Below are 25,328 nucleotides of genomic sequence, written 5' to 3' on the forward strand. Positions count from 1 at the left end.
ATACACCTTGCCCCCTCCCAGCAAGAACACCTCCCTCACAATTAACCAAATTTTCCTCCCTCAAAAATGCACTTTCCACCCGAAACATACCTGTCCCTCCCCAAAAATACATCTTTTCCCCCAAAAAGATGTCTTGACCCACAAGAAGTCACCTTTCCCTCCCCAAAACTATACCTTTACTCCCCCAAAAATCCACCTTCCCACCCAAAAATATACCCTTCTCCCCCAAAAAAACTTTATCTCCCAAAAAACACTTTTTCCACCCCCCCAAAAAAAAAAAACCCACCTCCCCCTCCCCGTAAAACCCTCCCTCCCAAAAAAAACACCTTTTCCTTCTTCATAGAAACGCGTTTTCCACCTCAAAAACCCCACATTTCATCCCCCCCAAAAAAACCCTTTCCCCATTTATAGTCCTGGTAACCCCCTTATCCAAACCCCCCCCCGCGCGAAAAGCACCAAGAGCTGAGGCAGAAATACCCAAATCCTCTTCAATTCACACGAAATCCACCCAAAAAAAAAAAAAAGCCCCAAAATTTTTGGGGGGGGTCACGCCCCCACTCTCCGGGCCTGGAGCACCGGCGCCACCTGGTGGTGGCACGGAGAATGACAGGCGGCCAGGGGACCCCGCGACCCCAAGGGGGGGACAGGGACCCCAATGTCCCCAAGGGATAACAGGGTGTCCTCAAGGGATAACAGGGTGTCCCCACTGTCCTGGGGAGGTGACAGGGACCCCAATGTCCCCAAGGGATAACAGGGTGTCTCCACTGTCCTGGGGAGGTGACAGGGACCTCAGTGTCCCCAAGGGATAACAGGGTGTCTCCACTGTCCTGGGGAGGTGACAGGGACCTCAGTGTCCCCAAGGGATAACGGGGTGTCCCCACTCTCCTGGGAAGGTGACAAGGACCCCAATGTCCCCAAGGGTGTCCCCACTGTCGTGGGAAGGTGACAGGGACCCCAATGTCCCTAAAGGCGTCCCCACTCTCCTGGGGAGGTGAGGGCACCCCATGGTCCCTTGGGGAGGTGACAGGGACCCCAATGTCCTCAAGGGATAACAGGCGTGCCCCACAACCTGGGGATGGGGTGCCAGGGCTGTGGGGCAATGCCCGTTTCAGGGTGTCCCCATTTCGAGGTGTCCCCGTTTCGGGGTGTCCCCATTTTTGGGGTGTCCCCGTTTTCGGGGTGTCCCCCTTTTTGGGGTCAGTACACCGCCTCGTCGCCGTTATCGTCGCTGTCGGGGCCGAAGCTCTCCCCGTTGTCGAAGTAGGACAGGACATAGTCGGTCTCCTGTGGGGACACAGGGGGGACACGGTGACACCCGGGGACCCCTGAGCACCCACCAACCCCCCCAATGTCCCCCCTTTTCACCTCTTCGTGTTCCTCCTCATCATACTCCTCTTCCTCCTCCTCCTTTCCCTCTTCTTCCTCCTCCTTCTCCTCTTCCTCCTCTGATGTCACCTCCTCCTCCTTCTTCTCCAGGCTCTGCGGGGCTCAGAGAGAGTTACCAGGGAGGAGAAAAAAACCCAAAATCCACCCCCAAAATCCACCTTCACCTCCGTACCTCCAGCTTCTTCAGAGCCTCCTCCTTGTCCAGTGCCACGCGCTGCTTGGGGACGAGGGCAGCGGTCCCTGGGGGGAGGCACAGGGGACTGTCACCCCCCCCGGGGGACAAGGGGGGTGTCCTAGATTGCAATATTTATTCTATTTGCCATCTGTTAGAGGTGTGGCAGTTCTGTTAATTGGGCATTTTTCTTTATCTCTTTCAATCCTCCCCTTGGGGAGACATCTGCTGTTAATGGGCTATCCAACGTCACTGCACGGTTGATAAAAGTTGCACCATCCCACAGTGAGATGGGAGGAGCCAAGCATTCCCAACTGGATAAAATCTGAGATTTTGGGACACCAGACCCAGCCTTTCCACCGGATTCCCAAGAGGAACAGCTGGGTTTTCCCACTGGATCTTCAGAGGAAGACTACACCCTTCTACAGGATCACTGCTCTGATCAAAGTGTCCCAGATTGCAAGGAAATATTTATTCTATTTGCCATCTGTTGGAGGTATGGCTGTTATCTCCTGTTAATTGGGCAGTTTTATTTATCTCTTCCACAAACCAATCCTCCCCCTAGAGACATCTGCTGTTAATGGGCCATCGAATGTCACTGCAAAATTTACAGCATCCCACAGTGAGATGGGGGGAGCCAAGCATTCCCAACTGGATAAAATCTGAGATTTTGGGACACCAGACTCAGCCTTTCTGCTGATTCCCAAGAGGAACAGCTGGGTTTTCCCACTGGATCTTCAGAACACCCTTCCACAGGATCACTGCTCCAAGAGAACCAGGAGGAACGTAGCCATTCCAATTTCCTGACCCATTTCCATTCCACACCCTGACCAAAAAGGGTGTCAGGTTGGATTCTATGTGTTTTTTTCTTTAAATTATTCTATTATAATATTTTAATTACAAATGATTCTATTATATTTTTATTATAAATTATTCTATTATAATAATTATATTTTAAATTATTCTCTTATATTTTAATTATAAATTATTCTATAATAATAATAATTTTTTCCCTTTTTCCTAATAAATTTCTCACTTGGGAGTCTCTCACTGGTTTTGCTTTCAAACCAGAACAGGGGGGTGGGGACAGGGAGGGGACACACGAGGTGGGGACAGGGAGGGGACACACAGGGTGGGGACAGGGAGTTGTCACTCACTGCCTTTCCGCAGCCGCCGCACGCGGATCTTCAACTCCCGTGGGAGCCGCCTCCAGTCTGGGGGGACAAAACAGGAAGTTGGGGAGCCCCCACCCAAAAAAAAGCTCCAGGACCCCTCCTGTGTCCCCCCCCCCGGGTCCCCTCCCGTGTCCCCCCACCTGGGTTCCAGTCGATGGCGTTGTCCACGGGGCTGGAGAGCTGGTACTTGTCGGAGTAGCGCTCGATGTCTGCGGGGGTACGGGGGGGTTTGGGGACATTCCGGGGGATTTGGGGACATTCTAGAGGATTTAGGGACATTCTGGGGGGACTTAGGGACACTTTGGGGGGGATTTAGGGACACTCTGGGAGGATTTGGGGGCACTCTGGGGGGGTTTGGGGACATTTGGGGGGGGTTTGGGGACATTCTGGGCGGGTTTGGGGTCACTCTGGGGGGATTTGGGGACATTTGGGAGGATTTGGGGATATTCTGGGGGGGATCTGGGGACACTTTGGGGGGGGGATTTAGGGGACAGCCATCCTTGGGGACACCCATGGGACACACGGTGGGAGGAATAAAAAAATGGGAATAAATAATGGGGGAATAAAATGGGGCAGATAAAACGGGGGTATAAAACGGGAATAAAATGGGGATAAATAATGGGGGGGAATAAAAAATGGGAATAAATAATGAGGGAATAAAATGGGGCAGATAAAATGGTGGCAATAAAATGGGGGGATAAAATGGGGGGAATAAAAAATGGGAATAAATAACAGGGGAATAAAATGGGGCAGATAAAACGGGGGGATAAAACAGGGGAATAAAATGGGGACAAATAATGGGGGAATATAATGGGGGAATAAAAAATGGGAATAAATAATGGGGGGATAAAATGGGGGGAATAAAATGGGGGGGATAAAATGGGGGGGGTAAAATGGGGAATAAATAATGGGAGGAATAAAATGGGGGGGGAATATAATGGGGGAATAAAATGGGAATAAAATGGGGGTGAATAAATTGGGGGGAATAAAATGGGGGTGAATAAATTGGGGGGAATAAAATGGGAATAAAATGGGGGTGAATAAATTGGGGGGAATAAAATGGGAATAAAATGGGGGTGAATAAATTGGGGGGAATAAAATGGGAATAAAATGGGGGTGAATAAATTGGGGGGAATAAAATGGGAATAAAATGGGGGTGAATAAATTAGGGGGAATAAAATGGGAATAAAATGGGAATAAAATGGGAGGGCAGGGTGGGGAGGACTGGGATGGGCTCCCTTCCCAACCCATTCCCAACCCATTAGGGGCACACGGGGGGGGGTCAGGGGCACACGGGGGGGGTCAGGGGCCGGTACCTCTGCGGGGTGCCCCCGGTTTGACGAAGTAGGGGAGCCCCCTCATGGCCCTGCGCAGCTCCTGCTTCAGGGCCAGCATGTACTCACACTCCTCGCCCCCGGGCAGGGGCACGGCGCGGCGCTCCAGGGCCTGCCGGGGGGGGGGCACGGCTGGGGTGGGCGGGGGCACCCAGGGCCATCGGGATGCCCAAATTCCTGGGGAATTCTCATCGGGATGCCCAAATTCCCGGAGAACCCACCAGGATGCCCAAATGCCCGGGGGAACGCAAAGGGATGCCCAAAGTCCCAGAGAATTCTCACCGGGATGCCCAAATTCTCGGGGAATTCTCATCGGGATGCCCAAATTCCCGGGATGCCCAAATTCCTGGAGAACTCAAAGGGATGCCCAAAGTCCCTGAGAACCCACTGGGATGCCCATATTCTGGAGAAGTCACTGGGATGCCCAAATTCCCTGAGAACTCAAAGGGATGCCCAAATTCCCGGAGAACTCTCACCAGGATGCCCAAATTCCCAGGATGCCCAAATTCCTGGAGAATTCTCACTGGGATGCCCAAATTCCCGGGATGCCCAAATTCCTGGAGAACCCACCGGGATGCCCAAATTCCCAGGATGCCCAAATTCCCAGAGAATTCTCACTGGGATGACCAAAATCCCGGAGAACTCTCACCAGGATGCCCAAATTCCCGGGATGCCCAAATTCCCGGGATGCCCAAATTCTTGGAGAATTCTCACTGGGATGCCCAAATTCCCGGGATGCCCAAATTCCCGGGATGCCCAAATTCCCGGAGAATTCTCACTGGGATGCCCAAATTCCCGGGATGCCCAAATTCCTGGAGAACCCACCGGGATGCCCAAATTCCCAGGATGCCCAAATTCCCGGAGAACTCTCACTGGGATGCCCAAATTCCCGGAGAACTCTCACCAGGATGCCCAAATTCCCGGGATGCCCAAATTCCCGGGATGCCCAAATTCTTGGAGAATTCTCACTGGGATGCCCAAATTCCCGGGATGCCCAAATTCCCGGAGAACTCACCGGGAAGAGCGGCGAGGGCTGCAGCGTGGGCGGGGGCAGCGCGTCCCCCTTCCCGATGCCCACGGCTTCCACGTTGAACGTCATCTGCCCCCGGCCCCGGCCGCGGCCCCGGCCCGCCATGCCGAGAGCCGCGGGCCGCTGGGGACAACGGGGACACGGTGACATCTCCGTTCAGCTCTGCCCTGCCCGCTGCCGGTGATGCCCCAAGTCCCGTTCCCGTCCGTTCCCTCCTCCCCGCGGTGCCGCTGCCCAGCCCAGCTCCCCCCTCGGTCCGGTGCCGGTCCCGGTGTGTCCCCCTGGCCCCGTTCCCGCAGTCCCGGTTCCTGTCTCTGTGTGCACCACCCAGTCCCGATGGCTTCCCCCGGTGGCTCCCGGTCTCGGACCCCGTCTCCATCCCCGTTCCCGGCTGCTCCCGGTGGCCCTCCCGGCGCCGATGTCCCCTCGTACCCCCAGTGCCGGTCCCCCGGTCCCGGTGCCGATATCCCCTCGTGCCCCCGGCCCCAGTGCCGCTCCCGGTACCGCTCCCGGTCCCGATGTCCCCCTGTGCTCCCAGTCCCGGTGCCGATGACCCCACGTACCCGCGGTCCCGGTGCCGCTCCCCCGGTCCCGGTGCCGCTCCCCCGGTCCCGGTGACATTCCCGTTTCCGATAGCCCCTCGTACCTCAGTCCCGGTGCCGATGTCCCCTCGTATCCCCGGTTCCGGTCCGGGTCCCGCTCCCGGTGCCGCTCCCGGTGCCGGTGCCGCTCCGCGCAAGCGCAGTCGCCCCCCACGTGGCCGGGGCCGCCGCGGCCCCGCCCCGCGTGGAGGGGGCGGAGCTTGTGCGCAAGCATCTCGCTGATTGGCGGGTCAGAGCGAGGGGCGGGGCCTAGACACGCCTCAATGGAGGGGGCGGGGCCGGGGGCGCGGGGTGGGAACGTGGGGGGGGGATCCAAAGGGGGATGAAAAACGGATAAAAAACTGATAAAAAACGGATGAAAAACGGATGAAAACGGGATCAAAAGGGGATGAAAAGGGGATGAAAAGGTCTCTCTGCCCCCCACGCCCGGATCCCCCAGCCCCTCTGCCCTGGGCTGCCTCGCCCCCCCGGTACTCGTGCCACCCCGGCCCCCAGCCCGGCCGTGCTGCGCCCCCCAGTCCCGCCGCCCCACTGCCCCCAGCCCCCCTGCTTTGGAGCCCCCGGTCCCGCCGCCCCACTGCCCCCAGCCCCCCTGCTTTGGAGCCCCCGGTCCCGCTGCCCCACTGCCCCCAGCCCCCCTGCTTTGGAGCCCCCAGCCCCCCTGCTTTGGAGCCCCCGGTCCCGCGGCCCCCTGGCCTCCCCCAATGCCCGATGCTCCAGCCGCCCTGCACGGCCGCCCCCAGCCCCGCTGCGGTCCTGCAGGACTGCGCCCCCCAGCCCCGCTGCCCCCCGACAGCCCCCTCCCCCGTGCCCCCCAGCCCCCGGTCCCCGCTGCCGACTCCCACGCAGGGCCGGGCGCTGGATGCGCCGTGGGTGATTCATCCCGCTCCAGCCCCCACCCCCCCACACCCCGCGCCGGCAGCTGCCAAAAATAGCGCTGCGGGAGCGGGGGGGGGACCCTCCACATCACCTCCCGCCCCCCCCGCCTCACCGGCGGCAGGCCGGGATGGCGGCCGCGGGCCGCTGTCCCCGACAGCCCCGTCCCCGTGCGAACCGGGACGAGGGACCCCACGCTCCGGTGGCCACGGTAAAATGGGGATGGAGAGGGGCTGGATGGGGGGGGGGGTCCTCGCTGGGAGGGGGGGGGGTGACGGGACAGCCCCCAGGCTCGGGCTCGGGGGTGTCTCAGGGGACCGAGGGGAGAGGGAAGGTGCTGGATTCTCCCGCATTCTCCCGGCTGGTCGGAGCGGGATGAGCGGGCGTCGCCATGGGAACCGTGCGGGCAGGGATGGGGTGCGGGCAGGGATCGGGGTACCCGCAAGGATTGGGGAACCCGCAGGAATCGGGGAACCCGCAGGGACTGGGGTGCCCACAGGGATCGGGGTACCCGCAGGGACTGGGGAACCCGCAGGGATTGGGGTGCGGGCAGGGATTGGGGAACCCGCAGGGATTGGGGAACCCGCAGGGATTGGGGTGCGGGCAGGGATCGGGGTGTCCGCAGGGATTGGGGAACCCGCAGGGATTGGGGAACCCGCAGGGATTGGGGAACCCGCAGGGGTCGGGGTGTCCGCAGGGATTGGGGAACCCGCAGGGATCGGGGTGTCTGCAGGGATTGGGGTGCCCGCAGGGATTGGGGTGCCCACAGGGATGGGGTGCCCGCAGGGATTGGGGCGCCCGCAGGGATCGGGGTGCCCGCAGGTTGTAGGAGTCCAGGTCGGGATGGGGCTGTGGGCAGGGGGAGTGGGTGGGGCAAAGGGAGGAGCGGGAGGAGGATGAGGAGGGGGTGCAGGAGGAAGGCATTTGAGGAATGTCGGCAGGGGCAGGTGGAGTTTGGGGGTGCGGGCGGAGGGGACACAGCCTGGAGAGCTCGGCAACCCTCCCCTTGCTGGGGAAACTGAGGCACGGAGGGGGGAACACCCCATCCTGGAGGGACTCCGGGGTCTCACGCTGGGGAGTCTCACCCTGAGCCCATCCCGGGGGGTCTCACCGCACCCTCTCCCCCTTGCAGTGAGCGAGTGCCACCCCCGTCCCTGCCCTCCACCCCGCGAGCCCGGCCATGCCCAGCGCCGCGGTGCCACCGGGGGGGCTCCCCATGATCCCGGCCGAGGGCTCGGCGCTGCTGCGCGCCGTATCCCAAGGGAAATTCCGCCTCACCCGCCTGCTGCTGGAAGGGGGAGCCTACATCAACGAAGGCAACGCCGCGGGCACCACGCCGCTGATGGCAGCGTGCCGGGCCGGCTACGCCGAGCCGCCCGAGCAGCCGCGGATGGTTCAGTACCTGCTGGAGAACGGCGCCGACCCCAACATCCCCGACAAAGCCGGCAAAACGGCGCTCATGCACGCCTGCGCCGAGCGAGCCGGCCCGGCCGTGGTCGCCACCTTGCTAGCCCACGGGGCCGACCCCAGCGCCCGGGATTACGCGGGGGGCTCGGCGCTGGTTTACGCCCTGGAGCGCGGGGACCGGGAGACGCTGCAGGTGCTGCTGGACGCGTGTCGGGAGCGCGGGCGCGATGTCATCATCATCACCTCGGCCACGTCGCCCCGCGGCACCAAGACCACCCGGCAGTACCTGAACTCGCCCCCGTCGCCCGCTCTGTGCGCGTCGCCCTCGCAGGTGCAGGTGCGGGCGGCGGCGTCGCCGGGGGCCGGCGGGAGGGACGAGGAGCGCGATGTGTTCCGCTTCCCGCCCGCGGCTCCCGCTCCAGAACCTTCCCGGGCCGGGCCCAAGCGGCAGCTGAAGAGGCTGAACTCGGAGCCCTGGGGGCTGGCGGCGCCGGGGGTGGAGGGAATGCGGGCACACTCGGAGGGGACCCAGGAAGGGACACAGGGACCCGCAGAGGGAGCAGGGAGAGCCTTAGACGAGATGCGGGGACCCCCGGAGGGCACACGGAGACCCTTGGAGGGGACACGGGGCCCCTCAGAAGGGTCGTGGGGTTCTCCTGAAGGGCCACGGGGGTCGCTGGAAGGGACATCGGTGCCCCCGGAGCGGCTGGCGGCGGGGCTGGAGGGGCTGCGGCTGCGCCCGCGCCGCCACAGCGTGGAGGGACGCGAGGTCTCGGGGCTGCCGGGAGCCACCTGGGCAGAACGGGTGCCCCCCGTGGGGCGTTGGGCCCCCGATCCTCCGCGGGGCAAACCCCTGCGGCGGGACCCCGAGCTAGCCGCCCCTCCCGGGCCGCTGCGGCACCCGGCGGGGCTGCCGGAGCGCCGCGGCTCCGGAACGCTCCCGCCGGAGCCGCCCGGGCCGGGCAGGGCCGGGCTGCTGCCGCCGCTGCCGCCCCGAGCGCTGCTCCGCCGGCACTCCATGCAGCCGGAGGCCCTGCGGCACCTCGGCGCCTTCTGCGGGGGGCCTGGCTCTTAGGGACCCCCCCCCAGTCCCACCCAGGGATTTGGGGACCCCCATCCCCCAAAGCCAGGACCCCTCTGAACCCTGCTGAGGGTCAGCTCTTCCATCCCTCTGTCGGCACAAACTCTGCACGAGCCTGAATTCGGGGGAGCTGGTGGGTGCACCCCAACTTCCCAGGGTCCCCCAATAGCCTCATCCTGCTCCTGCCTCATCTTCCCAGCAGCTTTTTCCCCCCAGGGTCTGGTTTCCCCCCAGTGTAGGGGGTGGTGGGCACATCTGTGGGCTTGGGGGGCACAGCTGGATGCTGGCACATCTGGGACCCCATTGGGTCCCCCCAGTTTTAAGGGAAAAAAAAAATATGTATTTTCCAAGAGCTGAGTTGTTCTAATGCCAGACTGGGAGGGATCCCCAGGATCCTCGGGGATCCAGCAGCCTGGATGGGGAGGGATTTTTTCAGGGAAATTTTAGGGATTTTAGGGAGCTTTAATGAAAAGCAAAGAACAAGAAGACAAACTTAGACAAAATCTTGTTATTTGACACAAAACAAGGAATTTCCAGGAGGGATAAATACCATGGGAGATTTAGGTTTGCCTGGGGCATGGAAAAAAAACTCCTGGGATGTTCTGGGATGGGGGGCTGGGAGAGATCCCCCAAACCTGAGGGAAATCCCCCCCAGCCCTCAGAAACTGCTGCTTCCCCCTCATATTTGTCCTTTGAAAACAATAAAATTCCATAAAACCCGAATTCCCCCAGGGGATGGAGCTGGTTTGGCTCCTCGAGGCCGTGTACAAAGCCCAGTTTGCCCAGTTTCCTCCCAGTTTGGAGGTGGGACACAAAGGGGTGGAGGTCTGGATCCATCATCGGCGGCGCCGGTCCGGACTGCGGCTCCGCCGGCGCCCGCCCCTGGAAAACAGGGAAGAGGTGGGGAAGGGAAAAAAAGGGAAAAAAAAAGGGAAAAGAGGGGGGAAGGGGGAAAAAAAGTGGGGGGAAATAGGGGAAAAAGGGGGAAAAAAAAAGGGGGGGAGAAGGGGGGAAAATGGGGGAAAAAGAGGGGAAATAGGGGGGGGAAAAAGGGGGAAAAAAGGGGGAAAAGGGGGGGGAAAAGGGGAAAAAAAAGGGGGGGAAGGGGGAAAATGGGGGGGAAATAGGGGGGAAAAAAAGGGGAAAAAATGGGAGAAAAAGGGGGAAAAAAGGGGAAAAAGGGAAAAAAGGGGAAAAAAGGGGAAAAAAGGGGAAGAAAGGGAAAAAGGGAAAAAGGATAAGGGAATGGGGAAAGTAAAGAGAGAAAAGGGAAAATGGAAGGAAGGGAAAAGAAAGAGGAAAAGGGAAAAGAGGATAATGGAATGGAGAAAGTGAAGAGGGAAAAGGGAAGGAAGGGGCAGGAAAGAGGAAAAGGGGGAAAGGAAAAGAGGATAAGGGAATGGGAAAAGTAACGAGAAAAGGGGGAAAGGAAGGAAGGAGGAGGGAAGAGGAAAACAGGGAAAGGGAAAAGAGAATAAGGGAGAAGAGGATAAGGGAATGGGGAAAGTAAAGTAAGAAAAAGGGAAAGGGAAGGAAGGGGGAAAAAAAGAGAAAAACGGAAAAGAATATAAAGGAATGGGGAAAGTAAAGAGAAAAAGGAAAAGGGAAGGAAGAGGGAGGAAAAAGGAAATGGGAAAAAGGGAAAAAGGATAAGGGAATGGGAAAAGTAAAGAGGGAAAAAGAAAAAAGGAAGTAAGGGGGAGGAAAGAGAAAAAGGAGGGGAAAGGGAAGGAAAAGGGTACAGGAAATGGGGGAAAAGGGTCCAGGAAATGGGGGAAAAGGGTCCAGGAAATGGAGAGAAGAAGAGTGAAGGAAGGGGTCCATGAGAAGGGCATTTTGGGGCCTTCATCCCTATTTTAACCCCACCACCCCCTAGCGCTGCATGGAATTCCCCCATTCCCCTAGCCCAGGGAAGTCCCACAAGCCCCTCCCATTCCCAGCTCCAGGAATTCCCTGGGATTCCCTGGGATTGCCTCACCTCCTCTTGCCCTTGGGGGGGCCCCTGACGAAGCACCAGTCCACGCTGACCGGCTGCCCCATCAGCTCCTGCCCGTTGAGCCCCTCCATGGCTGCCTGCGCCTCCTTGTACGTCTCGTACTCCACCAGCGTGTAGCCCTGGGGTGGGACGGGATCAGGAACGGGGTTGGGAAGGAGCCCAGGCTCAGCTTTGGGGTCCAGCCCACTGTCAGACCCCCTGGCACCCCGGGCTTAGGGTTGGGAATGAGCCCAGGCACTGGGGGAACTCAGGTTTGGGGTGCAGGGACCCCCTGACACCCCGGGTTTAGGAATGGGAATGAGCCCAGCTCAGGTTTGGGGTGCACAGATCCCCTGAAACTCTGGGTTTAGGAACTGGAATGAGCCCAGCTCAGATTTGGGGTGCACACATCCCCTGACACCCCAGGTTTAGGAATGGGAATGAGCCCAGCTCAGGTTTGGGGTGCACGGACCCCTGACACCCCAGGTTTAGGAATGGGAATGAGCCCAGCTCAGGTTTGGGGTGCACAGATCCCCTGACACCCCGGGTTTAGGGTTGGGAATGAGCCCAGCTCAGATTTGGGGTGCACAGATCCCTGACACCCCGGGTTTAGGGTTGGGAATGAGCCCAGCTCAGGTTTGGGGTGCACAGATCCCCTGACACCCCAGGTTTAGGGTTGGGAATGAGCCCAGCTCAGATTTGGGGTGCACAGATCCCTGACACCCCGGGTTTAGGAATGGGAATGAGCCCAGCTCAGGTTTGGGGTGCACAGACCCCTGAAACTCTGGGTTTAGGAACTGGAATGAGCCCAGCTCAGATTTGGGGTGCACACATCCCCTGACACCCCAGGTTTAGGGTTGGGAATGAGCCCAGCTCAGGTTTGGGGTGCACAGATCCCTGACACCCCGGGTTTAGGGTTGGGAATGAGCCCAGCTCAGGTTTGGGGTGCACAGATCCCCTGACACCCCAGGTTTAGGGTTGGGAATGAGCCCAGCTCAGATTTGGGGTGCACAGATCCCCTGACACCACGGGTTTAGGGTTGGGAATGAGCCCAGGCACTGGGGGAACTCAGGTTTGGGGTGCATGGACCCTCTGCCACCCCAGGTTTAGGAATGGGAATGAGCCTGGGCACCAGAGGAACTCCCAGCTCAGCTTTGGGGTGCATGGACCCTCTGCCACCCCAGGTTTAGGAACGGGAATGAGCCCAGGCACTGAGGGAATTCCCAGCTCAGGTTTGGGGTGCACAGATCCCCTGAAACTCTGGGTTTAGGAACTGGAATGAGCCCAGCTCAGATTTGGGGTGCACAGACACCTGAAACTCCAAGTTTAGGGATGGGAATGAACTCAGGCACTGAGGGAACTCCCAGCTCAGCTTTGGGGTGCATGGACCCTCTGACACCCCGACTTTAGGGACAGGAATGAAGCCCGGCACTGGGAACCCCTGGGATTAGGACCAGGAATGGGAATGAGCCCAGGCACTGAGGGAATTCCCAGTTCAGGTTTGGGGTGCATGGACCCCCTGAAACCCCAAGTTTAGGATTGGGAATGAGCCCAGGCACTGGAGGAAATTCCCAGTTCAGGTTTGGGGTGCACAGACACCTGAAACCCCAAGTTTAGGACTGGGAATGACCCCAGGCCCTGGGGGAATCCAGCTCCCAGCCCAACCCCCAGCTCAGTTTTGGGATGCAGGAACCTCCCAACAAATCAATTTTGAGGTGCAGATACTCCCATAACCCCTGGAATTGGCTCAGTTTTGGGGTGCACCCCTGGCACCTCCCACCCTGGAGCCTCCCCCAGGCTGAGATGGAGCTTGGGGGTCCCCAAAAGTGCCCCCCTGCCCACCTTGAGGTATCCCGTGCGCCGGTCCAGGTTCAGGTGGATGTTTTTGATCTCCCCAAATTCGGCGAATCTGTCGTGCACGTCCTCCTCCGTGGCCTCTTCGTGCACCCCTGTCACAAACAGGATCCAGCCCTCCACGGCTGGGCAGGAAAAGAGGGGGGTCACAGAGCTTTACACCCCCAAATTTGGGGAGGGGTGAGACATGGAGCCCCTCGGGGGTGAGATTTGGGGGTTGACCCAGGGAAATTGGGGAAAAATCATCCCAGCATGACCCAAATTCCTCTTTGTTGGGGTGGGAAGGGTTTGTCACCCCAAAATCGCTCATTTTTCACAGCTTGGAAAGGGAGATGGAGGCTCAGAGCCCCCAAATCCTTGGAGATTGGGGAAAAGCTCATCCCAGAAATCCCTTCCTTGGTGACACTTGGGATGCCAAGGAAGCAGCATCTCCCCCAAATCCCCAGCTTGGGTTTGCCCTAAAATAAATCCTGGGAGTGAGGGGAGGGGAAGGGGAGCCCCCCTAAAAGCCCTGCAGGTCCCCAAAATCCCCCTCACATCTCTGTGGTCCTGTCAGGGGTGAGATTTGGGGGTTGACCCAGGGAAATTGGGAAAAATCATCCCAGCTTGGCCTCAATTCCTTCTTGCTGTGGTGGGAAGGGTTTGTCACCCCAAAATCACTCATTTTTCACAGGTTGGAAAGGGAGATGGAGGCCCAGAGCCCCCAAATCCTTGGAGATTGGGGAAAAGCTCATCCCAGAAATCCCTTCCTTGGTGACACTTGGGATGCCAAGGAAGCATCTCCCCCAAATCCCCAGCTTGGGTTTGCCCTAAAATAAATCCTGGGAGTGAGGGGAGGGGAAGGGGAGCCCCCCTGTAAGCCCTGCAGGTCCCCAAAATCCCCCTCACATCTCTGTGGCCCCGGCTCGTCCCCGTCCTGCTCCACGCTGTCGTAATCCTCGCGCACCCGAGCGCGGGATCCTTCCTCTGGAAAAACAAAGGAGGGAAAAATGGGGGGGAAGAAAGGGACCCCCAAACTTTAGGGGTCACCCAGAGCGCCCGGGAAAGGGTCTGGGGGGGGGGTTTGGGGTCTCACCTGAGCCGAAGCCGCGGCCCTTGCGCTTCTTGGCCTTCTCCTTCAGCTTGTGGATGCTCTCTGGGGGGTGGCAGGGGGGGATTGGGGGGTCAGCAGGAGCTGGGACCCCCCTGGGATGGACAGGGAGCCCTCAACCCGGCTGGGAGTGACCACTGGGCTGGGAGTGACCACTGGGATGGGAGTGACCACTGGGATGGGAGTGACCCCTGGGATGGGAATGACCACTAGGATGGGAGTGACCACTGGGATGGGAATGACCACTGGGATGGGAGTGACCCCCAGGTTGGGAGTGACCACTGGGATGGGAATGACCCCTGGGATGGGAGTGACCCCAGGGATGGGAGTGACCCCTGGGATGGGAATGACCCCTGGGATGGGAGTGACCACTGGGCTGGGAGTGACCACTGGGATGGGAGTGACCACTGGGATGGGAGTGACCCCTGGGATGGGAGTGACCACTAGGATGGGAGTGACCACTGGGATGGGAATGACCCCTGGGATGGGAGTGACCCCCAGGTTGGGAGTGACCACTGGGTTGGGAATGACCCCTGGGTTGGGAGTGACCACTGGGATGGGAATGACCCCTGGGATGGGAATGACCACTGGGCTGGGAGTGACCACTGGGCTGGGAGTGACCACTGGGATGGGAGTGACCACTGGGATGGGAGTGACCATTGGGCTGAGAATGACCACTGGGATGGAAAAGACCCCCAGGATGGGAATGACCACTGGGATGGGAATGACCCCCCAGGCTGGGAGTGACCACTGGGCTGGGAATGACCCCCAGGTTGGGGGTGACCACTGGGCTGGGAATGACCCCTGGGCTGGGCAGGACCCCCCAAGCTGGAAATGACCCCCCCAGCACGGAGCAGGAGCCCCCTGACAACCACAGCAACCCCCGCCGCGGCCCGGGGCTGTCCCTGAGGCCGACGCGGCCAGAGGCGGCGGGAGCGGCTCCGCCGAGCCGGGACGCGGCCGGATCGCTCGGCGGGGCCGCTCTGGGCCGGGCGCCATCGCCCCAGCCCCGCGCTCACCGTCCCCGTCCTCGTCCATAGCGAAATCCTCGCCGCCCGCCTCATGAAGATCCAGCACGTCCGCCATCTTGCCGAGAGTACCGGGGCACGCCGGGAGCGCGCCGGAAGTGGGAGGGAATATGGCGGAAGTACCGGCGCGGCCATTTTGAGGAGGGAGTGCGGCGAACCTATGGGCGCGGCCATTTTGAGGAGGGCGTTGGGCGGAAGTGCCCGTTCCGCCATGTTGAGAAGGTCACGAGGTCTTGCCGCCATAGTGAGAAGGTCGGGCTAGTTCTCTTTGCCCCTGGAATTTCGAACCCCAGGCCTTGAATCCCGGGAATTCTCAACCCTGGGAATTTTGAACTCCGGTAATTCTCAACCCCAGGTCTTGAATCCCGGGAATTCTCAACCCCGGGAATTTTGAACTCCGGGAATTCTCAACCCCAGGTTTTGAATCCCGAGAATTCTCAACCCCGGGAATTTTGAAATCCCAGGAATTTTGAACTCCGGAAATTCTCAACCCCAGGTTTTCAACCCTGGGAATTTTCAACCCCTGGAATTTCCAGCCCTGGGAATTCTCAAGCCCAGATTTTGAATCCTGAGAATTTCCAATCCTGGGAATTTCCAACCCTGGGAATTTTGAACCCCAGGTTTTGAATCCCAGGAATTTCGAACCCTGGGAATTTTCAACCCCTGGAATTTCCAACCCTGGGAATTTTGAACCCCAGGTATTCTCAACCCCGGGAATTGAATTTTCAATGCCAGGTTTTGAACCCCGGGAATTTTCAACTCTGGGAATTTCCAACCCTGGGAATTTTGAACCCCACACTAAAGCAGCTCAAAGCAGTTTTTGGGCACAACTGCCCGCCCCCCCCCCCCAAAAAAAAAAAACCGAGCAAGAGCACCAAAGTTAACCAAAATCGCTGGGTTTATTGTATAAAATCCACAGCAGTGTTTATCCCGTAATTCCACCGCCTCAACAAGGAGCACGACTTTCTCCATACTGAGAAAATTTCAATTTTGTTAATTTTACGCCTTCCACGGAGATCCAGAGCCTCCAAACTGGCGCCCTGATCCCGCAAGCAATGGAATATTTTATTTTTATTCTTTTTCTTCCCTTTTATTATTATTATTTTTTTTAATTCCACAGTGATGGAACTCCCAAAGTCCTCCCAGATTTGTTTATTTGGAGCATAAAGCCACTGGAAGTGCTGAGAGGAGCTTCAGGGATTCCCTTATGTGCAGAATAGATTAACACAATGTTATTCCTAAATCAAAATTTTTCCCACATTTCAGGAAAATGACACCCCACAACCCCCCCCACCCCCCAAAAAAATCCCTTTTAAATCCAATTTCCAGCGACATCAAACGTTAATAGTGTTTGTAGAAAGCATAAAAAAATATATAAACCCCCAAAATAGGCTCGTTAGGACGTGGATACAAAAATGGGGTACCTACAGATAATGGAATTATTCCAATTTTATCCTAAAAACAAAGATTATTGCTGGAATATCCCGTGGTCAGGCAGAGGGAAGGAGGAGGGTGGGAACAGTGGAATCTGCAGGGGATAAGAAGTGGGAAAAGCTCTAAAAGCTGGGGTGAAAAAAGGAAATCTGGCTTGGAATTCAGTTTGTATTCCCAGTCTGCTGGGGAAAAGGGGAGCAAAATGGAAATTTCCATGGATAAACTGACATTTTCTTGGGAGCTGTTTGAACAATTCCATGCCATAAAAGGGGTTTTAAAGGTAAATATAGTCTAAATTCCATACGGATACAAGGGATAAGGAATGATTAGTGCAAATCCCTCCCTCATCCACAAACTCTCCAAGATTTTTCCAACCTTCCAATGCTGATGTTTGGCTACAGCCAGGGCAATTCCAGGGGGGAACTGCAGATCCCTGCTGTGCTTGGGACTGGAATGCTGCAGGCTGATCCCAGATTTAATTCCAAAATTAAATCTGGATATTGCACACGTTGGCATCCGCTCATTTAATTAAAGAGCTCATCAAAGAGCTCTAATTGGTCCCCTTCTGCTGCAGGAGGGAGGGGATCCAATGGGTTTTGTTTTGAACCCCAAAAATAAGGGACAGGAAAAAAATCTGTAGGGAATGAGGGAATAAAAAGTTCCCTAGGGAATAAGGAGCTCTCAAGGGAGCAATGAAGGAATGAGGAGCAGCTCTAAAAACCAGGATGAAACTTCCTAAAATCAGGAGCTTTTCCCCTAAATTTCTTTCAAACGTGCAAATGGGATTTGGGGAAGGGTTTTAGGATCACCAAGGGTGGGATTTTGGGGTTCAGCAATCAGAGGAGTGTAAAAATTCCCTAGGGAATAAGGAGCTCTCAAAGGAGTAATGAAGGAACGAGGAGCAGCTCTAAAAACCAGAATGAAACTTGCTAAAACCCATTCAGGAGCTTTTTCCCTAAATTTCTTTCAAATGTGCAAACGGGCCGGGATTGGGGAAAGTAATTTTGGGATCACCTGGGGTGGGATTTTGGGGTTCAGCAGCCAGAGGAGTGTGCTGAGCCCAGCTGGCCAGCTGCCAGCAGCAGGATGTCCTTCTTCTCCTTGTGGAACCTCAGCTCCTTCCCGGCCAGCCGGGCCTCGTCCAGCTCGCGCTCGGTGGCCGCCAGCTCCCGGGAAAGGGCTCCTGGAATGTTCTGCTCCCGGTTCACCCAGTCCAGGGCCATCTGGTTTCGGATGTCATCGTCCAGAGCACGGTGGGAGTAGTGAGCCAGGACTTCCTGGTGGGAATGGGAGGCAGAGAATTGTTAAGGTTTGGGGAAAAAAACCTTGTGGGAGGCGATGGAATTGTTAAGGTTGGGAAAAAAAATCTTAAGGGAATGATGCTTTGTGAAGGTTGGGCTAGGAGAGAGGTTAGGCAGAGTTTATTCATTAAGTAGGGATTTATTAAAAGGATCTCCTCAATGGATGCACCTTGGGCAGTGTGAGAGCTCCAAAATAGTCACAAGATGATCACAAAATGGACCCAAAATGGTCACAAAATGGTCACAAAATGGATCCAAGATGGTCACAAAATGAACACAAGATGGACCCAAATAGTGACAAAATGGACCCAAAATGGTCACAAAATGAACCCAAAATGGTCACAAAATGGACCCAAAATGGTCACAAAATGCACAACTGGTCACGAGGTCTCTCACTTTTTTAAGTTCTGCTCCATTTGCAAATTGGAGTCCAATTACAGCTCCAGCCCATGAATTCCCATTTTTTCTTGTTTTTCTGTTCTTCAACCCACATAATTTATGTTCTTGGGCCTGAGATCTGGGTCAGCTGTCCTTCCCAAGGCGTCGGGGGAAGCTCAGCAATGGGAAGGAGCCCTGGACTCACCTGGCGTGAGCACTGGCGTTCCCTCATGGCCTTCAGGCTCCCGTTCCAGTGCAGCAGCTGGAAAACTGTCATCAGCTCCTGGGATAGTTTAAAATACAAAAAGGGGAAGGTTTAAAAATACAAAACCCACCATTTCTGCGTGGGCTGGGATTGCTCAGAGCTGGGTGACTCCCACTTCTGTGTTTTGGAAGGTTGGCAGCATAAAATGTTCTTTGATGCATGGAAATAAACTCTCATAAATGCTCACAGCAGCAGAGTGATAGAATATAGTGATTTAGGCACCTCATTAGGGAACTCTACATTAAAGGAAAATATTAAAATTTAATAATAAATAAAGGAAAATAATAGAATTTAAATGCAGTGACTCTCTAAAGTGGGGGCTCACTAAGAGAATGTCCCCTGTGAATGTTTGCTTTGCAAATATATCTTTAATTGTATATACAAATATATAGCTATAATTGTATACATGTGTGTATTTGCATGGGAGCAGATACTCCATTCCCAGCTACTCTCCTAATCCTGATCCACCTTCCAGAACCTTCCCTTGGCACCTCAGGCCTCCCCTTGTCCTGTTGTTCTTCCCACATTCCAGTGGGATACAAGGACTGTGGTTTGGGGTCACGACACCACGGACGCCCAATCCCAGCCCCAAATTCCACTTTGGGGGGAACATCTTCCCATCCTGTGGGAGCTCTCGCTCCCCCCGCTTTCAGGGATGAATCCCACTAATTAACTGGACCACTGCAATTAGGACATTTGGAAATATCACAGCGAGAAACCCAATTCCAAGGGCGGTACCGGAATTACCCCGAATCCGATCAGAATGAAACCCCGAGTTCATTTCCCAGGGGGAAAAAACTAAAAAAACCCACGTGGGACACCAACCCAAACATCCCTGAACCAACCCAGGAACAGGATCAGCACAAACTGGAAGCAGTACCTGGAATTCCAGCATGGATTTTCCCTTGTTGGACTCCAGCATGAAGCGGAAGGCCCCGATCCCGGTGTTGGGATTATCCGCCTCTTCTCGGTTGCCCTGCAGAGAAATTCCAGACATGGAGCTGCCATTCCCACCCCTGGGAATTCCCAATCCTGCAGTTCCCAGCGGGATTCAGGAGTGCCTGATGCCAGCACGGGCTGAGCTGGCACATGTGGACGACAGACAGACAAAAAGCTGGGTAAATTTTCCCAGAATTGGCATGGGAAGCTTTAGGGAGCTGGAGATAAATAATGATGGCCAAATATTAAAAACAACCTGCAGTTGGTGTTTTTTTGTTTTGCTGTTCTTCTCATATGAGAGAAAATATATGTCTTATATTCTATTATATTCTATTATATTCTATAGATTATATTATATTATATTATATTATATTATATTATATTATATTATATTATATTATATTATATTAATTATATATTTATCTGTAGCGCCTCAAGCTTCACGCAAGACTGAAAATGGAATTAGAAATAAATTTAGGAATTAGAAATAAGTTTAGAAATTAGAAAAAAAAAGTTTAGAAATTAGGAAAAAAGCTTAGAAATTAGAAATAGTTGGCTTCTGATTGTGACAGGTGTCAATTTTAATATCTGTATTGTCCCACCCTAAACATGAGACTGAAAATGGAATTAGAAATAAGTTTAGAAATTAGAAAAAAAGTTTAGAAATCAGAAAAAAAGTTTAGAAATTAGAAAAAAAAAGCTTAGAAATTAGAAAAAAAGCTTAGAAATTAGAAAAAAGTTTAGAAATTAGAAATTGGCTTCTGATTGTGATGGGTGTGAATTATAACACCTGTACTGCCTCACCCTACACATGAGACTGAAAAGGAATTAGAAATAAGTTTAGAAATTAGAAAAAAAGTTTAGAAATTAGAAAAAAAAGTTTAGAAATTAGAAAAAAAAAAGTTTAGAAATTAGAAATAGTTGGTTTCTGATTGTGACAGGTGCGAATTATCACATTTGTCTGTATTGCCTCATCCTGCACACGAGCCTGAAAACGGAATTAAAATTCTTTAAATCCTTAATTCTCTTAAGTTAATCCTCTAAGTTAATTCTCTAAGCCACCCCATTTCAGGGTGAGAAAAGGGCTGAATGCTACCCAAAAATAAAAAGGACAGAACACGAGAGCCGCGCTCACGTTGAAGGACGCCAGGGCCTCGGAGACGCTCTTCTCGATGAAGTCGTCGGTGATGCGGCGCGAGGGGTGCTCGTTGAACACCGAGTTCATCAGCGCGATCTTGGCCGCGCTCCGGCGCGCCTCGGCCTTGGTGGGACAGAACTGGGGACACAGGGCCACGGCGTCACACAGGGGACACAGCGGGGACACCCCCAGGAGCCCCACGGCCCCCCCCCGAGCGCCAGGAACGGGAGGTTCAGAACCTCCAGTTGCATTGTTTAATTAACATGATTTAATTCATTTTTACAGTGGCAAAGTGGTCCCAAATTCACCCCAAATTCCAGGATTTTGGGACAGAATCAAGAGGTTCAGAACGTCCCGCTGCGTTGTTGATTAATTGGATTTAATTCATTTTTACAGAGGCAAAGTGGTTCCAAATTCGCCCCAAATTCCCAAATTTTGGGACAGAATCAAAAGAGGTTCAGAACCTCCCGTTGCGTTGTTGATTAATTTGATTTAATTCATTTTTACAGAGGCAAAGTGGTTCCAAATTCGCCCCAAATTCCCAAATTTTGGGACAGAATCAAAAGAGGTTCAGAACCTCCAGTTGCATTGTTTAATTAATTTGATTTAATTCGTTTTTACAGAGGCAAAGTGGTCCCAAATTCGCCCCAAATTCCAAGACTTTGGGACAGAACCAAAAGAGGCTCAGAACCTCCCGCTGCGTTGTTGATTAATTTGATTTAATTCCTTTTTACAGAGGCAAAGTGGTCCCAAATTCGCCCCAAATTACAGGATTGTGGGACAGAATCAAAAGAGGTTCAGAACCTGACATTGCATTGTTTAATTAATTACCTCAGACCCAAACTGTTCCCAAATTTCCCCCCCCCCCCCCAATTCCAGGATTTTGGTGTGAAATGACCCTGTAGCTGCTGGAATTCTTTCCTTTGGATCCATTTTCCCAATCAAGATGAAGGGCAGTAAAAAATTTGGAACACAGACAGGACCTGATGGGCCTTTAATCTCTTTGGTGAGGGATTTGGGTCAGAGTTTTCCCAGGAGGGGTGAAGGAATGGATCACTCCAGTGGGATATTCCCTGCCCACAGGACAGGGCTGGAATTGGATGGTGTTTAAGGTCCCCAATGCTCTGATTTGATTCCCAGAGTTTTGGCATCTGGAGGAGAGGTTTTGGGACAAATCCTGAGCTCCAGCAGAGGAATATTCCTCTGCCAAGTTAAAGCTCTGCCTAATCGTGGGAAGGAAAAGGAAGGATCAAATCCTGGGAAGGAGAAGGAAAAATCTAATTCTGGGAAGGATCTAATCCTGGGAAGGAGAAGGAAAAATCTAATTCTGGGAAGGATCTAACCCTGGGAAGGAGAAGGAAGGGTCAAATCCTGGGAAGGAGAAAGAAAAATCTAATCTTAGGAAGGATCTAACCCTGGGAAGGAGAAGGAAAGGGATCAAATCCTGGGAAGGAGAAGGAAGGATCAAATCCTGGGAAGGATCTAACCCTGGGAAGGAGAAGGAAGGATCAAATCCTGGGAAGGAGAAGGAAGATCAGCCAATCCAACAGTTTTCCCTGATATCCCATCTCCTACCTCAGCACTAAGTTGTAAGTGACCAGTACAGGGAATAAAGAACACCAAAACCCCACAAACCACAGGAAAATCTTCCCAGATCAGCATCTGGTGGGACTTCACAGCCCAGGACCAACTTGCAATTAAATTTCCTTGCAACTAAAGAGGTTTGGAGGCAGATGCAGGGAGGAGAACACCCAGGAGGGGACGAAATATTTGGGAAACGGGGGTGGGGGTGTGTGAAAAATGCATATTTTATGATTGGCTTTTTGCAAATATTACAATGAATATTACATGTGTAATGTTAGAAAGTTATGTTGTATTAATTCTCTTAAGTAGTGTGTTAAATATAGTTTTAGGTTATAACGTAATGTTAAAAATAGAAACTCTGTGATGTAGGGTTTTTTTACCAGCTCAAGAAAGAGATGAGATAATCAAGAAACTCTTTGCACAGAGATAACAGCCACAGGACACATAAAGAGTTACAGCCTCCTTATCAGAAAATAGAAACATTCTTCCACCTTCTCTCCATCTTTATGGAACCACCAGGATTAAGGGGAAGGAGTTGACAAAAACCAGAAAAAAATCTGAATTTGCAAGGAATTTATGCATCGTGTATGAGATATATGAATATGCAACAGGCTATGGCTTGTAAAGGTTATTCCTTTGTTCACAAGGCGTGGTTTTGGCAGCTCAGTGCCCAAAAAACACCCGGACGTCCGAAATTCTTTGCTTTTTTATTGTCTTGTAATTGTCCTAATGTGGCAAGCACATTTCTCCCTCCCTCAGGATTTTTCATAGAGGAGCACAGAGAGAAAGAAAGAGAAAACAATTTCTATTTCTGCTCCTTGTTCCTCCCATGTGGAATGTGCTTGGAGAATTGTTTACCTGGGGGTGATTGCTTGGTTGGATTCTGGTGAGGATTGTTTGAGCCTGAGGGCAAATCCAATCCAACCCAATCCAATCCAATCCAATCCAATCCAACCCAACCCAATCCAATCCAACCCAACCCAATCCAATCCAACCCAACCCAATCCAACCCAACCCAATTCAATCCAATCCAACCCAACCCAATCCAATCCAATCCAACCCAATCCAATCCAATCCAACCCAATCCAACCCAATCCAACCCAATCCAATCCAACCCAACCCAATCCAATCCAACCCAATCCAATCCAACCCAATCCAACCCAATCCAACCCAATCCACCTGTGGCTGGACTCTCAGAGAAGGTCACGGGTTGTGAGTTAGAGATGATAGAACAAGTAGTTTTAGTATCTCTTTTAAATAGTATATTAATGTATTTTAGCATAGTTATAATAAAGAAATCATCCAGCTTTCTGAACTGGAGTCAGACATCCTCATTTCTTCTCACTGGCTTCGCCTGCATTTACAACACCCTAACCGTAAATTTTCATTACTCTGACTGTATCACTAACCGTTTTATTATTATTATTATTATTAAGCTTTGGGGGGAAAAAAAAATCCTAGAAACAAGCGATGGGCGGTTTTCAAGGGGCGGTACCTGGAAGCTGCCGAAGCAGCTGCCCCCGGGCAGGGTGACATAGCAGACGTAGGGGGGGCTGGCGGCCGGGACCATCTCGTAGAGCACCAGGGCGCCGTTGCGCAGCTCGGCCCCGCGGGATTGCTTCATCTGCCAGAATTCCTGCAGCGCCTCCACCACGTTCACTGCACCGGGATCGGGAGCGGGGAGCGGCCGGGAGGGAGGGAGAGCGGGCCGGGGGGTGGAAATGGGGTGTGGAAAAGAGGAGAAGGGGTAAATGGGGAGGAGGAGGGGGTGAGGAAGGGAGGAAATGGGGCGTGGAATGGAGGAAAAGGGCATGGAAAGGAGGAATTGGGGCATGGAAAGGAGGAAAAGGGCATGGAAAGGAGGAATTGGGGCATGGAATGAAGGAAAAGGGCATGGAAAGGAGGAATTGGGGCATGGAAAGGAGGAATTGGGGCATGGAAAGGAGGAAAAGGGGGAAGGAAAGGAGGAATTGGGGCATGGAAAGGAGGAAAGGGGCATGGAAAGGAGGAATTGGGGCATGGAATGAAGGAAAAGGGCATGGAAAGGAGGAATTGGGGCATGGAAAGGAGGAAAAGGGCATGGAAAGGAGGAAAAGGGGGAAGGAAGGGAGGAATTGGGGCATGGAAAGGAGGAAAAGGGGTGAGGAAGGGAGGAATTGGGGCGTGGAATGAAGGAAATGAGGCATGGAAAGGAGGAAATGGGGTGAGGAAGGGAGGAAAAGGGGCATGGAAAGGAGGAATTGGGGCATGGAAAAGAAGGAAAGGGGCATGGAAAGGAGGAAAAGGAAGGATGGAAGGAAGGAAGGAAGGAAGGAAATGGGGCACAGAAAGAAGGAAAAGGAGAAGGGGGTAAGGAAGGAAAAGTGGCATGGAAAGGAGGAAAAGGTGGTGAGGAAGGAAGGGAGGAAGGAAATGGGGCATGGAAAGGAGGAAAAGGAGCCAGGGGGAGGAGGAGGGGGTGAGGAAGGAAGGAAATGGGGCATGGAAAGAAGGAAGGAAGGTAGGTATAGAAATAAGGAAAAGAAATAAGGAAAAGAAGGAAGGAAGGAAGGAAGGAAGGAAGGAAGGAAGGAAGGAAGGAAGGAAATGAAGTACGGAAATAAGGAAAAGAGACATGGAAATAAGGAAAAGTGAAAAAACGGAATAAGGGAAAATTGACACCCCCCCCCCGCCCCGGTCCCTCGGCATCCCCAGCTCCCCCCGGCCCCGCTCACCGCGGCCGTAGCCCTGCGTGTGTTTGGCGAAGCTCCGCACCACGGCCTCCACCGCCTCCCGCAGCACCGCGGGCGGCCCGGGCACGGCCCCGGCCCCGGTCCCGGGGGGCGCGGGGGGGCCCTGCAGACCCAGCGGGGGCGGCGGCGGCGGCAGCCCCAGCCCCGGCCCCAACCCCGACCCCGCTGCCGGTGTCGGTCCGAGCCCTGCGGGGGCCCCGGTGAGGCCGGGCCGAGCCCCGCGGGGCCCGGCGCCCACCCCGGGCTGCAGCCGCTGCGCCCGCACCGCCTCCATAGCCGCGCTCCCTCCTCAGCGCCGCGCTGTCAATCAGCGCCGCTCCGCGCCCGGCAGACCAATAGGAGCGCCGGATAGGGGCGGGGGAGGCGGGGAAATCATCAGGAAACCAATCACAGCGCGGTGCGCGGCCGGAGGGGCGGGGTCAGGGCGCGGCGCACTCGCCCACTAACACAAATAGCGGTGTGTGGTCTTGGGGGCGGGGATTTGGGTGCCGTTGTCCAATCGCATTGCGGAATTTGTTGGATTGACAAGGGAATAGACGAATCAAAA

At 54.6% G+C, this 25,328-nt stretch overlaps 4 protein-coding genes across 4 annotated transcripts; 1 reads left to right on the forward strand and 3 right to left on the reverse strand.

Annotated features, from left to right (window-relative positions):
* Positions 1 to 533: 533 nt before the first annotated feature.
* POLR3GL (RNA polymerase III subunit GL) lies at positions 534 to 5,911 on the reverse strand. Its single transcript, XM_054001275.1, has 8 exons — positions 5,744 to 5,911; positions 5,083 to 5,220; positions 4,050 to 4,179; positions 2,874 to 2,942; positions 2,716 to 2,772; positions 1,559 to 1,626; positions 1,366 to 1,479; positions 534 to 1,284 (listed from the first exon to the last, which is right to left on the reverse strand). The coding sequence occupies exons 2-8, from the start codon at positions 5,200 to 5,202 to the stop codon at positions 1,198 to 1,200; spliced, it is 645 nt and encodes a 214-aa protein (XP_053857250.1). The 5' UTR covers positions 5,203 to 5,220; positions 5,744 to 5,911; the 3' UTR covers positions 534 to 1,197.
* A 780-nt stretch (positions 5,912 to 6,691) lies between these two features.
* On the forward strand, positions 6,692 to 9,786 carry ANKRD34A (ankyrin repeat domain 34A). The gene is made up of 2 exons (XM_054001273.1): positions 6,692 to 6,786; positions 7,708 to 9,786. The coding sequence occupies exon 2, from the start codon at positions 7,756 to 7,758 to the stop codon at positions 9,055 to 9,057; it is 1,302 nt and encodes a 433-aa protein (XP_053857248.1). The 5' UTR covers positions 6,692 to 6,786; positions 7,708 to 7,755; the 3' UTR covers positions 9,058 to 9,786.
* Positions 9,557 to 15,080, reverse strand: RBM8A (RNA binding motif protein 8A). Its single transcript, XM_054001274.1, has 6 exons — positions 15,002 to 15,080; positions 13,968 to 14,027; positions 13,781 to 13,858; positions 12,881 to 13,017; positions 11,042 to 11,178; positions 9,557 to 9,945 (listed from the first exon to the last, which is right to left on the reverse strand). Exons 1-6 carry the CDS (start codon positions 15,066 to 15,068, stop codon positions 9,900 to 9,902), a joined length of 525 nt encoding a protein of 174 aa, XP_053857249.1. The 5' UTR covers positions 15,069 to 15,080; the 3' UTR covers positions 9,557 to 9,899.
* Positions 15,081 to 15,890: 810 nt separating this feature from the next.
* LIX1L (limb and CNS expressed 1 like) lies at positions 15,891 to 25,055 on the reverse strand. Its single transcript, XM_054001148.1, has 6 exons — positions 24,764 to 25,055; positions 23,545 to 23,708; positions 20,463 to 20,603; positions 19,269 to 19,364; positions 18,329 to 18,406; positions 15,891 to 17,721 (listed from the first exon to the last, which is right to left on the reverse strand). Exons 1-6 carry the CDS (start codon positions 25,053 to 25,055, stop codon positions 17,479 to 17,481), a joined length of 1,014 nt encoding a protein of 337 aa, XP_053857123.1. The 3' UTR covers positions 15,891 to 17,478.
* Between the last annotated feature and the right edge of the window lie 273 nt (positions 25,056 to 25,328).

Source organism: Vidua macroura, chromosome 29 (assembly GCF_024509145.1).
Source record: "Vidua macroura isolate BioBank_ID:100142 chromosome 29, ASM2450914v1, whole genome shotgun sequence".
Classification (NCBI taxonomy): domain Eukaryota; kingdom Metazoa; phylum Chordata; class Aves; order Passeriformes; family Viduidae; genus Vidua; species Vidua macroura.

Excerpts from the sequence above, each read along its gene's own strand:
- RBM8A (XM_054001274.1), bottom strand. The coding sequence starts at position 15,068 with ATGGCGGACGTGCTGGATCTTCATGAGGCGGGCGGCGAGGATTTCGCT. Across the intron at positions 13,018-13,780 it reads CGAGCCGGGGCCACAGAGAT|CCGTGGAGGGCTGGATCCTG; the intron begins GTGAGGGGGATT and ends TTTCCTGCCCAG. Across the intron at positions 11,179-12,880 it reads GGCGCACGGGATACCTCAAG|GGCTACACGCTGGTGGAGTA; the intron begins GTGGGCAGGGGG and ends GTCCCACCCCAG.
- ANKRD34A (XM_054001273.1), top strand. The coding sequence starts at position 7,756 with ATGCCCAGCGCCGCGGTGCCACCGGGGGGGCTCCCCATGATCCCGGCC.
- POLR3GL (XM_054001275.1), bottom strand. The coding sequence starts at position 5,202 with ATGGCGGGCCGGGGCCGCGGCCGGGGCCGGGGGCAGATGACGTTCAAC. Across the intron at positions 4,180-5,082 it reads AGCCCTCGCCGCTCTTCCCG|GCCCTGGAGCGCCGCGCCGT; the intron begins GTGAGTTCTCCG and ends CCCCCCCGGCAG. Across the intron at positions 1,480-1,558 it reads AGGCTCTGAAGAAGCTGGAG|AGCCTGGAGAAGAAGGAGGA; the intron begins GTACGGAGGTGA and ends TGAGCCCCGCAG.
- LIX1L (XM_054001148.1), bottom strand. The coding sequence starts at position 25,055 with ATGGAGGCGGTGCGGGCGCAGCGGCTGCAGCCCGGGGTGGGCGCCGGG. Across the intron at positions 20,604-23,544 it reads GCTGCTTCGGCAGCTTCCAG|TTCTGTCCCACCAAGGCCGA; the intron begins GTACCGCCCCTT and ends CTGTGTCCCCAG. Across the intron at positions 18,407-19,268 it reads AATCCATGCTGGAATTCCAG|GAGCTGATGACAGTTTTCCA; the intron begins GTACTGCTTCCA and ends AAACTATCCCAG.